This window comes from Hippopotamus amphibius, chromosome 7, assembly GCF_030028045.1.
Source record: "Hippopotamus amphibius kiboko isolate mHipAmp2 chromosome 7, mHipAmp2.hap2, whole genome shotgun sequence".
In the NCBI taxonomy this organism is placed as follows: domain Eukaryota; kingdom Metazoa; phylum Chordata; class Mammalia; order Artiodactyla; family Hippopotamidae; genus Hippopotamus; species Hippopotamus amphibius.
In genome coordinates, this window is record NC_080192.1 from 84,048,970 (window position 1) to 84,064,171 (window position 15,202).

Sequence of the window (15,202 nt, forward strand, 5' to 3'; positions counted from 1 at the left end):
TATATGTAATCAGGTGGATAGACCTAGAGTCTGTCATACAGAGTGAAGTAAGCCAGAAAGAGAAAAACAAATACTGTATGCTAACTCATATATATGGAATATATTTTAAAAAATGGTACTGATGAACCCAGTGACAGGACAAGAATAAGGATGCAGATACAGAGAATGTACTGGAGGACACAGGGTTAGGGGGCCAAGGGGTGAAGGGGAAGCTGGGACGAAGTGAGAGAGTAGCATAGATATATATATACTACCAACTGTAAAATAGATAGCCAGTGGGAAGTTGCTGTATAACAAAGGGAGATCAACTTGATGATGGGTGATGCCTTGGAGGGCCGGGACAGGGAGGGTAGGGGGGGAGTCGCGGGAGGGAGGGGATATGGGGATATATGTATAAATACAGCTGATTCACTTTGGTGTACCTGATAAGCTGGTGCATGAGTGTAAAGCAATTATATTCCAATAAAGCTTAAAAATAAATAAATAAATAAATAAATAAATAAATAAATATTAAGTTGCTTAAAAACATTTTAACTTCTAGCTGCAAGGCTCATCTGTTACATAACCCAATACACCCAACTTTCTTCCACATAATACGAATTTACTAAATATGCCAAGATTATTCTTAAACTTAAAAGCAGGTATTCTGTGCTTGGATTTACTTTGCTAAGTGTCTATAAAAAAAGTTAAGATTTCAAGAAACTGAGAGAAAGTTATCTACCAAGGGACCAATGACCGCATTCCAAGCCAGTTGGGGTTATCTCACTTCCCAAGTAAATTGGAGTTACCTCCCCAGCTGGCAGATTTGGGGCAGGAAGTGGACCTGGGGCTGCACACCTGCAGGGGGACTTGTGTGTGACCCTGGTTGCTGCACTGAAAGCTTTCCAAGGTCATTTTGCCAACAGGGTCCCCCACCCCCACCCCAGGAGTTCAGTTCAGCCTCACCTGCATCAGTTAAGTTCTCCCTGGTCGGTAGCTTAGTCATTCCGCGCCCCACGCCACCCTGCCCGCTACCCTTGGGCCACTTCTGTACTAGTTTGTATCCAACCAACTTACGTGCTGATTCCATTCTGGCCTTTTGTTGCTCGAAGGTGACAAGGGCCTGTGAACTCAGGGGCCCTCGCCCCTGTGCCCTGCTTGGGCGTCCCGCTTCCGCCACTCAGGCTTCAGACAGGCCACTCTGATGAGCCAATCCTGGGGCACCAGTGCCTCGCCCACATGCCAGCGGCCCTGCCCTCCTGGCCTTTACCTCCATCAGACACACGTTCCTTTCTTTGTCACCTTTACACCCTGAAACGAAGCTATTGTAACTGCTCAGGCTCCCACAGTTTTTACTTCTTGCACTTAACATTAAAAATAATAATGAATTCCCAACACATCTTTCCTAACTTTCTCAGAGAATCAAAAAAAAAAAAAAAGGAATGATTGTTCAAAGCTTTAGAAATGACACAAGCACCACTTTTTTTTAAGCACTTGTGAAATAGGTCCACATTGAAAGATGTCCTTGGAGGAAATGAAAGATCTCCACCTGGAGGAGAAATACCTGCAACCAGAAACCAAAGAAGTGAATGGAATCCTCTTGACCAAGATCATAAGTGATAATTGGGACAAAATCTGGAATTTCCAAGCAAAGCCTGATGATCTGCTCATTGCAACGTATCCAAAGGCAGGTAGGTTAGAGAAAGTGGTGGGGGGAAAACTTCAGCAGGGCCAGGATACCTGGGGGGCCTCAGATTTTAAAGTGGCAAGTTTTCACCAGAGCCAGACCCTGGAACAATGAAAACCAGACTCACTTATGAGCTCCAATCCCCAGAGTCCAAGGTCCTCCTTTTTATTTAGGTCCCTGATAGAGAAAGAGATGGGCAGAATCCCACATCATCAAAGGACTGAATGAATTACAAAATTACTTGAAAGCGCATAGTCTGAGAAACAGCACAGAGGTTCTTACAGGAAGCCTTGTCAACCAGCCGCTCCCTGTGCTCCTCTCCTGGACTCTCCTGGAAGAGGAGACAGAACTGGAACTGAGCGCTTTGCCCCCAACATGAAAAGTGTCAGCAGCGTTGGGTCCAAACTTGCATGAGTGCAGTAGGAAGGATCAGGGTTGGGGGGACACTTACAAGAATCCTATAAAATGGAGAGGATCTTGTGGGGAAAGTTAAGGTGGGAAGAGGCCAAGAAGCCAGGCTCATGTAGGGTGGAGGAACAGAGACCCCAGGTCCCAGAGGGCAGGATGGAAGGTTGGATGGAAGGTTTGAGGATCCCCCCGAGTTACACATTTATCATTCCAAGCAGTGCAACCAAGGGAGGTAGAGAACTGTAACCAGTCTGGGAAGGTCTCTCAGTGGCCACTGGACTCCATGAGAGGAACCCTAGATGTTCAGAACCCCTTCTGATGAGGAGTCGCTTCCCTGCACTTCCTGACACGTTGGCGTGTATTCTGTCCTCTCTGGCTCAGGACGCCCTCCCTAGCCTCACTCCGCTCCCACCACAGGGCACTGCTGGCTGGGCTTGCTCAGGAAACTAGGGGAGGGGCCTCCTGTTGACTCCTGCTGGGAGCTGTCAGCCTCTCAGGAATCATTTTCTGTGTGGCTTGCACTTCTCTTGCTCAGATCTGAACTTAAATTTCCATTGCACCTCAGAGCAGAAATTTGTTCTCAGTTCACCTTGGAAATTATGCACTCAACCCCCAGACCCTCCCAGCACTCTCTCTGCAGCCTTGTTGCCCCACCTGCCCCAGTACCTCCCACCTCCCCCTGCCTCGTGAGCCCTGCTTATGCTTCCCAACATGGAAACACTCCCGCCTCACCCTGGCTCCTGAGGTTTTCCTCCCTGGGATGCTCTGGCTTCTTAATGAAGGTGGACACTCCCATCCCGCTCTGACCCTTCCCTCCCAAGAGAACATCTTGACTGAGCCCACCGACCCCTTCCACAGTGAGCTGCCCCTCCTCCTCTGAACTCCCATGGCCCTTTGCACAGCATTTATGGCTCTCGAATATGGATTTGATTTGATTTTCTGTGTATTGTCTTACATATCAGTGAGCACCAGGCTTGGCTAAGAGTCAGAGGCACAAAATGCCTTTGGTGTGAAGAGGAAAATAGATCCTTGGAGGACAGGGAGCACAGTCTAGCTCTTTGCCTACCCACATGTCTATTTCTACCCCTCTATAAATGAGGATTCACTTTAGCTACACATGTCAGAAAACTCAGAAGAAAAAGCAGTCTGGAGGTTAAAAGTCCAGGGCTGAAATGCTGGCTGCACTGATCCTCAAAAACCCTGGGTCCTTTGAACTTTCTGCTCCACCATCTTCAGGCTTAGCTTTTGGTTTCATAGTCCAGTATGACTGCTGGAGCTCCAGCCATCACAACCACATTCCAAGCAGCCGCAAGGAGGTAGGATGGGAGGAATAAAGTCATGTTCCTTGCCTTCAAAGACAGCTTCCCAAAATGTAATGGTATGGCCACCTTTAGCAGCAAGAAAGACTGAAAAATGTAACCTGTGAGGCTTTAGCTATATGCCCAGCAAAAAACAGGATCTTTTAACTTGAGAAAGAAGAGAAGAATGGATATTAACTAGGCAAGAGGCAGTCTCTGTCATATCTTATCTCCTCCAAAAAGACTGGAAGCTTGTTGGGACAGGGACAGCATCTACTTCATCTTTGTATTTCTGTACCTTCCTTTGAGTCAATATTCTTTCACTCAAGCTACATGTATTAGGTGCAAAACCCTCTGTGAGGTATGAGGGACATAGGGAGCAAAAGGACAGTCCCTACCTCGGTAGAGCTCTCAGCCTCATAGGAAGGCAGGTGTGCAGGAAGACCATGACAATAAGGACAGAGGACAGTGCTCAGACCAGAGGCCCATCCAGCCGGGGTGTCACACAGCGGAGGTGATAGGCAAGTTTATTCCGCTCATCAGAAGCAAATGTGAATTTTACTGAATATGTGAATAATCAAAGAAATAGAATGAAGCAGTACAGTGAGTAGGTGGAACTGAGGATAACTAACCCCTCCAGGCACAACCTGGACCCAGGAGATGGTGGACATGATTCAGAATGACGGGGACGTGCAGCAGTGCCAGCGGGCCAGCACCTTCGACCGGCATCCTTTCATTGAGTGGGCCTTACCCCCACCCCTCAACTCAGGTACGTGCCCATGGGGACCATGGGGCGGTCACCTGGGCTGGATCGGTGTGCATGTGAACGAGAACTTTCTCCACAGTCAGTCTTCCAGAAAGCGCTTCCAAAGGGAGCTGGGAAGGAGTTTGAGGATGGTTCAGATTCAGGTCAACGTACTCCCTTCAGCTGGGCAAAAGACCCCTCAGGCTCTCTCCTAAAATATGTGACTGGGTGGGCTTCAGACAGCACGCTCCCCGCTGTTCCTTGAGAACTCGAGATCGGGCACGGACATCCAGCGCAGTGGAGGTGGGTGAGGCCTGCTGGCCTCTGGCGACCAGGAGCCTCACTCCTGTGTCCCTGCACTACCCTCTCCTGGAGGACTGTCTTCTGCTGTATTTTCTTGATGACCTGTCTGCCCGAGAATCAAGCTAAATTATATATCGTACCATTATTATCAACAAGTGATGTGCTTCACACCAAAGATACTAAGAAATGTGGCACATAGCACCCTTGAAGAGCTTGCAACCAATCAGGAATAAAGGGGCGTGTTTTTACAGAGTAAATAGTAGCAAAGTATCGCTTTGCAATAGGATACAACCCCATGGTGAAAAGGCATAGATGTTGGGATCAAACAGTCCAGCTTCAGTTCTGGTTTGGGTGATTTTGAGCAAGTTGTTAAACCTCTTAAAACCTAATCTTGCTTCACTTGTAAATACTCCCTGTTGAAACCCCATGACTAACTGAGCCAATTCTTCTAGCACTGTTGGTTGAAAAAATTATCTTTTCTCCCATTGAATTGCCATGGCCCCTTCACCAAAATCAAATAACCACATACAAATAGGTGCACTCTGGATTTTCTGTTCTGTTCCTTTCCATTACGTGTCACTCTTTGTGCGAACACCACCTTTTTTGAAGACTGTAGCTTTATAAGTTTTGACTTGGTGACAATGGGCGGGCCACTGACCTGGGATATAACATGAGACCTTGTGTCAGGAGGGAGCAACGGGTTTCAGCATCACTTGGTACCACCTAAGGTAGAGGGAGATGTGCTCCAGGTCAGAACCCAGGCCCGTGGGGCCATGGCCGAGGCCCTTCTACCAGGGCCGGCAGCATCTGACACCCAGGCACCCCATGGAGCAGTGTCCACCTGGCTGGTTTTGTCCTGGCACCGCTCCTGGGACAGGGGCAGGGCCAGGGGTCTGCTAGCAACCCTGAGATCCAGGCTGTCAGCTGTGAGAGCCAAAGGCACAGCCCAGGAGAGAGTGGAAGAAGGATGGGCTGGGGGCCTCCTCATGGGAGGGCGGTCTGGATTCTGACCAAGGCCAAAGGTCCTTGCTCTGGAGCAGGAGGTCATCAGCTCTTATCGAAAGTGGGGCGGGCACCTGGCCCGAGTCACCGACAGTGACGCCTGGATTCTGGGGTTCCTTTGTGACTGATGTCCACCAGGTAGAGGCTCTTTTCCTCTTCCTGGGGTCCACAGTCCCACCAGGGGACCCTGGAGCTGTAATTTCAATCTCCTGCAACGTGTTTGGTGCACTTGCTTGAATTAATGAGCCTTTATAACCCAAATGGTGAAGCAGAGCCAGTGGCCTCAGCGTTTCAGCCAGTGCTGGCCCATCATATGGGCCAAGGCACCTGTGTAATCACGAGCACCAAGAGCTTGGCGGGTCCCACCGGGTTCTCTGCAGCTCGAGGGTCACCCTGCATAGCCCTTCCCTTGATGGAGGCACCAGCACATGGAGGATGGCCAGGCGGTCAGAGACCCTAAATGGTGGGGGGTTTTCACCTGGCACAGATGTCAGAGGGGTGGGGGGGGAGTCCCTGCAAGCGCTGACAGGGAGTCTTTGGAGCAGCCTGGCGGTTGGTGTGAGGGCTGGGAATTTAGCAGCATTCGGGCCGGGGGTTAAATTTCTGTCCATTTGGGATCATCTGTTGTTTAAAAGCTTGAGGAGCATTTCTTTGAGTGGCCTGTCATTGGTTCCCCGCTACGAGCCCACCATTTGGAGCTGGGAGACTGCATGGAAACCCCACAAGACTCCATGTTCTAGGTCCATGACTGCGCAACTTAGAGGTGAAATGAGTACCTTGATCTGACTTTGTGGGGTCTGGTGGGCCAAAAGGGAGGAGCATCGACCTGGTTAAGAAGGAGGTGACGTGACAGGAAGCAGAGTTTCTGCAGGAGATCGTGGAGGTGCCCGTGATGGTGGTTGCGAACCATGGCCCCTGAGTCACTTTGCCATAGTGATCGTTCCCCCAAAGCTCTTTGTCCAGAGCTTTGGGGGAACAAAGGGGGCAGTGACGTGCCATCACTTTGGCTGTGTGCCCCGTCGGTTGTTGCTGTCACCCCCCACCCTGCCGGGGACATGGCATCACTGGAAGAATAGAGGTCGGGCTGCCTGGTACCCTGGGAGGGCTCACACGGGGCCTCAGAACAGGCTTAGGATTTGGATAAGGATCTGCAGCAACATCTCAACGTGTTTCTGGTGTTTGTTGGCATGTGCCTGAGACATGTGACTGTAATGGACATGTCTGAGCTGTCTGTCTGTCTCCAGGTGGAGGCACCCAGGGAAGATCTCCCCAAATCATGAAGTTATCCCCTTGGCATTGTCCAGACCAGACTGCCGGCCCATCGACTACTGTCCAGGAGTCAGGGAAAATGCATGCCCTTGAGAGTCTCATTTTTATGGTCTGTTATATGCAGGCGCATGGCTCCCAATTCTGCCAGCCGGGCCGATCCAGGAGAGCCTCCTCGACGAGGGGTGCACCAGCAGGGTGACTCGGCCCAGCTGTCCAGCTGGCTGTCATTGGTGAAGAGCACAAGGGGCTCCCCAAACTGCTCAAGGTGCCAGCAGTGGGGGAGCCACCAGCTGCACCTCCATGTCAGTGGGCAAGGGTTCTGAGCTCAGGGAAGACTTGTCCTCCTGTAATCTGCAAAGGCCCTGGACAGCCTTAAAGATGCCGTTTCCGATTCAACGGTGAGGCCTCTGAGGCTGTGCTGAGCCTCTGAGGGTTGAATCTCTGACCCCAGCAAGACCGGGGCTTGTGTGCGAGGCTGTATAGGCTGTGAATGCCTCTGACTCTAAAAAGGGCCCACTAGGCTGCCAAAACCTGGCATTCTGGGGCGGCGTTTAGTCCAGAACCCATGGCAGCAGGGTGGAACCAAGCTTGGTCCAGAGACCCCTCAAGGCATAGTTAGGTGTCCCAGTGATTCTGAGCCCAGAGGATCTAAGGGCTGGGCCTGCCGCACAGCAGTTTATTGGATTCTCCCCAGTGGAAAGAAGCTGATTTGCAAGTAAGAGCACAAACAGGCTTTAGTAGGATGGACAAGTGTGTTGTGTGTTGTCTCCCAAAGGTGAAGAGACCTAGCGTGTGCAGTACCTGCTGTAGTGGCAGGAGGCCTGATGATGGGGGTGGAGGAATCTCACCGCCCCAGGGGGCCACACCTAGCCTAGAAACTCCACAGAAGTGTGGTCCTTGGATCTCAGTGGCGCAGCCGCCCATCCTCTCTGCTGTAGAGGCTATGTTCCTGGGTGTAAGTCTTCCCAGGCATCCTCAGAGGCCCGCAGAGCAGAACGCTGTCTATATGATGCCAGGGAAGCAGTGGGCTGGTTGAGTGAGTTCAGATCTGGTCTGCACAGGCTGTGCAGTGGTGGAGACGTTCAGGTAACCCACAGTGGCCCAGTAAAGGAACCCTCAAGAGTAAGAGCAAATTGGGGCTGCACAACCTCTGTGATTGGGAGCCAGTGGGTGAAACGTCAGGTGCAGCAAAGCCAGAACCTGAGCTTCTGGGTGTCGTCTGCCTGCCCCATAGTACAGAGACTGAGAGCCTTCATGGCAGGAACCTCTGCTTTTAAGTTATGAGACTCAGTTGTGCATATCCACTTGTCGGCAGCCAGGTTCAGCACTGGCCCTGTCGGGCTATTGCAGGGTGACATGATGGCCTAATGACCCGGAATCAAGCACATCTCTAATGATGGGATGAAAGCCTGCTGTACTTGCTTCAGCGGATGCCGTAGCACATTTCCTGTCCACACCAGAAGAGGCATTGGAGGCCCCCCGTTTGGTGCTTCCACAAGAAAGGCCAGGAATTGGGGTTATTTCACCAGGTGTGTCTCTGGGTGAGGGGATCCCCACCTATAACAGGAAAAGAGAAAGCTGGGCGCCACCTCTGATGGGAGCTGCTTCAGTTTGGCCGATTGATTCAAGCCAGAAACAGCAGGGTTTCGGTAAGCTTAGGGGTCTTACCTAAGGAGTGCACAGGGACGTGGTGGTGAAGGTCTGGGAAGCAGGGGAGAAGCTTGTCACCAGGGCCTTTGGGGGAGTCGAGTCAGGAACCTATAGACACATATGACACAGCTGACTGTCGTCCAGGGCTCACGCAGGAGGGAGGCTCCTGCTGGTTCACGGCCTCTGCCGTTTTATATGTTTTTTAACTTGGAATCATTATTCTCGATGATTTTATAATAAGCTTATCCTAAGTTTGGTTAAGCCAACTCTCATTTGGCTATGAGAACTCATTCAAATTTGCTAAAGAAACTATGGTGATAAAATTATACAGCCCGTTGGGAAAAATACCCATAAAATAACACAACCCTTTATAAAATTGCCAGGTTTCAATTCCAGTAACCCATAAGACAGGGCCTAAAGCCTGTTCTCTGCTTTTCTTCCATTTCTGCAGGATCTTTCATTTTCTCCCTCTCACGTCCTTCCTTCCCTTCAGGGCGGGTCTCTGGGGAGCACCTGTCAGAGCTCTGCTTCTCCGAGGCAGCCACTCCCGCCTTACTTCTGCCCTTTCCCGAGGTTGGTGCTGTGCATGGCCGAATCCCAGCCTGTACTCAGTATTTTAACATCTAGCCCTGGCCTTCCTATTTCCAGGGAGGATTTGGTCTGTGATTTCTCTAAGTCTTCCTTGCCTCTCCTGTTTTTCACAAAGCCCCTTAAGTCTCCCCCCTACAGCTCCCAACACACACAAACTAGCTGGTCTAATCCTGGTCTCACATTTACTACTTGACTACTTTATTACTTGACACGATGAGGCGCTATTCCCATCTGAAAATACGTCCCAGCCCAGAGCACAGTGCTCACATGTGACTCGTGGCTGGTGGGGTTCTTGGCCTTGAAAGTACAAGTTGAAGGAGAGACAGAAGCTCTTAGACAGAGCAGCTGGTGCTGGAGAGTTGGCCCAGTAGCCTCCCTCTATCAAGGGGACATCAGCTCTTCTCCAGCTGCCTCGCTCCTGCTCCCCGTTCCAGTCACAGGCACCTGGAAGGATGAAACTCCGAGGACACCCTGGGTATCAGTTCTCACCAGCCTCAGCATCCTTACATGCCAACACAAGCACACACGGACGCCCAGAAAACAGGAGGGTGCTGTTGCTGAGGGCATTTCCAATATGTACAGAACGGACTATAAAGTTGTCATCGGCAGGGAAATACAGGTGTGAAAAACCATAATGTCAGATTCTAGACGTTTGACAAAACAACAGAGATGCAGACAAGAAGTGTTAAGCTGAGAGGCGGCCTCATTTCAGGTCTGGACCTGGCCAACAAGATGCCTTCTCCGAGGACGCTGAAGACTCACCTGCCTGTTCAGATACTCCCCCCTTCCTTCTGGAAAGAAAATGCAAAGGTAAGAATAGCCAGCTCTTCAAGCCCAGGTTTGATGCGAATAGTCAAAGAATGTCTCCATCTAAGAGGAAAAAACCATCGATATTGAAAGATAAATGCCTGATGGAGGTGCAGGGCAGGAGGTGGCATCACACCCCCACATCTCCACCCCTCCACCCTCGATCCACCTTTCTTCCAGAATATTCTTTCTGGGTACACACTAGATTAGAGTCCAGACAGCATCATTCTGACGGCTGCCAACTGAGCCACCTTCAAAGACAGTGAGTGTTGAAGAAAAGCCCCTGCTTCCTGAGGAGGGCAGTTACCTCACTGTCAATCCTCCAGGAGCAAAGAGTAAGATATGAAAGGGAAAACCTGTGATGGGAGAAGTGGAGTGAGACCAAGGAAGTGGGGAGCCCCGGGACCACGTGTGGTGTCTGGAGATCGGTCTGTCTCATGGACAAACTCCCAGGAGCAGGCATGCGTCTGCCCTCCATTTTTTAAGTTTTTTTATTTATTTGCACACTTCCAAATTCAGATCCTATAAATGCAGTGTACATTGAATATACTAGTGGTTTTTTTTTTTAATGTCCGCTTCATCAGTGAGTCTGGAAATCAATGAAATACGGAATATACAGCAAATATCAGTGTAGATTTGCAGTGAAAAGTGTAGCCATCCAGCAGAGTCAAATGTTTGTCTCAGCTGGACCGTACATATTCCTGTGGGCAGGTTCCTTTGGAGACCCAGCTGCAGACCCTTCCACATTCTGGGCTGAACCTTTTCCAGGGAAATGCCATGGTCAAGGCTATTTAGCCAAAACACTGTCTCCTAGGTGCAGGGCTCAGAAATGCAGTGCAAGAGGCTGCTTCTGAGTCTCTGGTTTCCACAGCGTTCCATCACCTCATCTTGTCATTCTCCCGTCTCCAAACAAGGTGCCGTAGAATCGAATAGGTTTCCACATACCAGATGCTATCCCATCCCCAATTTGCTGCCCTGAGATTACACCCAGGTCACCATGACTTCGAAACTTCTTGGTTTATTCCCATAGACAGATAACTTAATTTTGCTGCTCAAGAACCAACATGATTTCCTAACGATATCATAGATTCAAGGTCAGAAGACACACTAACACTTGGTTTCTCGTCAGATTAACAGCTTCTTTTTGTGAAACCAAACCTAAAAAATGTAAAAATCTCGAAGGCAGTGTCCCCTTTATGTGCTGAGAGTTGTAGATTATCTGAGTAGGAGGTGATGTGAGTGAGCTTAGTTCGAGCTTTTCCTGTAACAATGGAGCCATGAGTTGAAGGGTGTCGCCCAAAGACATCCACATCCCCGCCACCAAAACTCCTGCAAATGCACCTCGCATGGTAGAGTGGGCTTTGCAGGTGTGATTAAGTGGAGGATCTCGAGATGGGAGATTATCCAGGTTCCCTGGGTGGCCCTCAGCATCATCACAAGGATACTGATGAGAGGGAGCACGAAGGTCAAAGGAGGAAGGAGGAGATGAGACACCTGACAGAGATCAGAGTGATTCCAGGCTGAGTCCAGGCCAAGGAGCACAGGTGGCCTCAGGTTTCAGGAATCGCAGGGAAGTTCATCCTCCCTGGATACACTGGCAGGAGCTGGCCCTGCGGTCAGCTAGAACCCAGCCCAGTGAGACCTGGTCTTCAGACCGTAGGAGAGTCAACCTCTTGTTTTAAACCCCTACACTTGTGGTAATTTGTTATAGCAGCAATAGGAGACTCACACAGATGGATCCACAGACTCAGAACATGTAAGTGTGTGGCCTTCGCTCTCACCCAGACATCTGACTCCAGACTAGAGGCATTTCAACAGGCTCCCCATCCAGGCTGGGCTTCCCCTGTTCCAGCCACTCCAGCTTTGATGTGCAAAAAGAAGCAATAACCAACAGAAACATTGAGAAATATGTTTGCTTAATCATAAGACCTTGCTGCTGGGCATCCTTCTTGGTTTCCTGAGTGCATTCGTGAACACTGGAGAGAAGTCTAACAGGAGGAAAGGGGCAAAGAGCAGAGTCACGGCCAGGCTGGGCTCGTGGGAGGAGCTGTGGGGGAAACGCAGCTGGGGCTGCAGGACCTGGGCGGATTCGCTCAGAGGAAAACCCCACCCCTCCGGGTGACTTGTCTGGACTGGTGCACAGTTCTGCTGAGTATGTGTGACATGGGGAACAGGTTTGATAAAACTGTGTGCTCCTCCCCCAGCCCTGCCGAGGGTGCACGCAGCCTGGGTGGCCAGTGGGAGGAAGGTGGGGGACAGCAAGCCAGCAGCTGGACCACAGCGCCACCTGTCCCAGGAGGGGACAGGTCACCGGCAGCTCCAAAGGTAGACTTAGCCCTGCCCTGGGGTCCTGCGAGCTTATCAGCAGATGACAATCACCTGTGAGGCTGCAATTCCTCCCCAGCAAATAAGGCAGAGGCTCCCCGCCCTACAATCTGGTAGATTCCCTGCTCAGTGATAGTCAAGGGGACCTTCCTCTCACACCCTGAAAAATACCACATGGCCTCCTTGAACCCCAGGAACATCAGAGTTAGGGCAACTGTAGCACTTTGAGAAGAAAGGGTGTGTTCTCACTGACTGTGCTAAGACCACAGCTATAATTGGAACAGTCCCAGGCAAACTGGAAGAAACAGTCACAGAAAATGCAAGTCCAGTTACTCAGACCGGATGGTCTTAGAATCTTAGAAAGATTCTTCTAATAACACGGGCTCTCCCTGAACAGTAACCTTTTCTGTCTTGTTTTCTCTGTGTCTCCATCCCCTTCCTGGCTGACTTCAGATCATCTATGTGGCCAGAAACCCCAAGGACTGTCTGGTGTCCTATTACCATTTCTCCAGAATGAATAAGATGGTGCCAGACCCTGGTCCCTGGGAGGAATATGTTGAGATATTCAAAGCTGGGAAAGGTGAGAGAAAGGAAACTGTGGTTCATGCCTCCATGTTCACTCACCCGTGGATGTCAGAGAGGCAGGGCTTTCACTGAGCAGCTGTGTTGCTCAAGGTTCTGAGCAGACGCAGGTGGCACTCAGAAGGGGCTGCTGGTGAGGGTTTAGCTAAGACACTATTTAGAAAGGTGTGGGCAGAGTGTAAAGAACCAGACAGGTGATGGTACAGGATTCTGAGGTGTGGCCAGGTGATGAGGCTGTTGGTAGGAGATGGTTGGACACAGGGAGCCTGCAGGGAAATGAACCCCATCCTCACCCTCCTGGCTCCCAGATGGGACCCTGAGGACGAAGGGACCCGGGGACACCAGCCCCAGGGGTCACCCTTGCAGCGGGAGGAGGGCAAGGGGTAGCTTTGGGGACCAGCAGAGGACACTGTGCAGCCCCCTTCCTCCCAGTCACCATCACAGTGGGGAAAGGGGCCCAAACATCTGGTCATTATGAGTCTGCAGAATGAAGTTAAGGCTTCTTTTCACAATCAGCCTGTCCGGGAACAATATTTATGGCAAAACACTGGTGTGGGCACCATGCAGGCATGCAAGGGGAGTACAGACCCTGCGTCCCTGCTCTCAGGGGAATAAGTTCAAGGGTGGAAACCACGGAATCCAGGGTACTTTTTATCATCTCCCTAAATATTAAAAAATCCCTGTCTCTGCAAATAAGATTTCCAGGTGTGTTTATTGAACGCCCTCTTTCATTTGAGACACTCATGCTCGTTTTGTAAGCTTCAGGCTAGTACTAACGGCCCATCTCTCTCCTTCCCGGCAGTGCTGTGGGGCTCCTGGCACGATCACGTGAAGGGGTGGTGGGACGCCAAGGACCGGCACCGCATCCTCTACCTCTTCTACGAGGACATGAAGGAGGTGAGGGGCCCACAGCCACTGTCACTTCCTGCCACAGTCAGACCTACACGCTGGCCTGACCACACAAGGGCCCTCAGTGCAAGACCTCTCCCTCCCTGACACCCTTTCCAACTCAGCTTTACCCTCAAATGCTGCAACTACGTTTTAAAAAACCTTATAACTTTGCTCCGTTCATAATTTCCAGATGATCCTTCCACTCAGGAAAAATCACATGCCTTTATGATTAATCCTGATGCTTATGAACCATGTTTCTTCATCTACAAAACAAGTATCAGCTCTTTTTTGTGTCTCAGGAAATTATCGTGAGGATTTATGAGATCACGTTGTACAGCTCCCGGCTTCCGGACCCCAAACCCACATCATACACTGAAGTGCAGTCCACACAGACATTGGCAGGGTTGGTCCCACGTGGGGACAGAGGGCTGCTCTCTGCATTCATTGTATATTCAGGCATCCTGGGCAGGCGTCGCAGGGCCGTGTTCACATTTCTCTTCCCTCTCGTGTGGTCAGCCTCCTCGGGGCTGGGACGGCCCTCATCTCCATGTCCTGCGGCCCTGGGACTGTCCTGTGGCCCCAGGACCGTCCAGCGCTGTCCGCAGTCATCCCTTGAGGAAGACGTGTTGACTATATTAGAGCTGTTCCCTTAAGCCATCCCTCCCCAAACACAGTTTGTCCAAACAGAAGGTCATCCCCTAATGGAAGACCCCCAATTATTTGTTTTGTGTGACTGTTCCACATACAGGATCCAAAACGGGAAATTCAGAAGATACTGAAGTTCCTGGAAAAAGATGTATCAGAGGACGTTCTGAATAAAATCGTCTATCACACCTCCTTCGATATAATGAAGCAAAACCCGATGGCCAACTACACCACGCTGCCCACCAGCATCCTGGACCACTCCATCTCCCCCTTCATGAGGAGGGGTGCGTGAGGCCCACGCTCTCAGAGGCCACGTCCCTGTGAGGTTTCCGGCTGCTGTGCCTCTTCTGTTGGTGACACTGCCAGACAGTGTCTGAGGAGCAGCTTCCCTTCCCCACACTGTGCCGGCCCCGAGGGTGCGTGCTCACCCCGCCACCCCAGACTCACTGAGGTTTCTCCTCGTTGCAGGGATGCCTGGGGACTGGAAGAACTACTTCACAGTGGCTCAGAACGAGGACTTCGACAAGGACTACGAGAGGAAGATGGCCGGGAGCACCCTGACCTTTCGCACGGCCATCTAAGCAACAGGGAGCCGGCAGCGCCCCTCGCTAGACTTTAGACGTTTGAGTCTCGTGATCAGGACACTGAAAACCATGAATCCCTTCCTCCCGTCCTGACCTTTGCACACTGTCTGTAGATCCCATGCCGTGTGATACACAAAAGGCGATCACACCCTGGGTAGAAAGAAGCTTAAAATTATATCACACGGTCACTCGTTTACAGAGGCCAGACCATGTGAGGTGCCAGAGCTAAAGAAATGCATGTAACTAGACTTAACCCATAACTAGTGCACAAGCGCCTGGCCTCCCAGGATCAAGGCTCGAGAAAAGAGTCAGATTAGACCCTCAACACAAGAGGCACAAGTGACACAAAGAGATGAGGAGTGGGCCCTGGGGAGAACATGGGAGGGACCAGGTCTTATCCCCCAGGGTCCAGAATGAGGGAGACTCGAGGCTGCGA

The 15,202-nt window shown here is 50.9% G+C and overlaps 1 protein-coding gene across 1 annotated transcript; it reads left to right on the plus strand.

Annotated features, from left to right (window-relative positions):
* Positions 1-1,498: 1,498 nt before the first annotated feature.
* Positions 1,499-14,840, plus strand: LOC130856809 (sulfotransferase 1C1). The gene is made up of 7 exons (XM_057741678.1): positions 1,499-1,670; positions 4,013-4,141; positions 9,645-9,742; positions 12,518-12,644; positions 13,449-13,543; positions 14,286-14,466; positions 14,651-14,840. Exons 1-7 carry the CDS (start codon positions 1,499-1,501, stop codon positions 14,761-14,763), a joined length of 915 nt encoding a protein of 304 aa, XP_057597661.1. The 3' UTR covers positions 14,764-14,840.
* Positions 14,841-15,202: the final 362 nt, after the last annotated feature.

Excerpts from the sequence above, each read along its gene's own strand:
- LOC130856809 (XM_057741678.1), top strand. The coding sequence starts at position 1,499 with ATGTCCTTGGAGGAAATGAAAGATCTCCACCTGGAGGAGAAATACCTG. Across the intron at positions 1,671-4,012 it reads TGCAACGTATCCAAAGGCAG|GCACAACCTGGACCCAGGAG; the intron begins GTAGGTTAGAGA and ends TAACCCCTCCAG. Across the intron at positions 13,544-14,285 it reads TCTACGAGGACATGAAGGAG|GATCCAAAACGGGAAATTCA; the intron begins GTGAGGGGCCCA and ends TTCCACATACAG.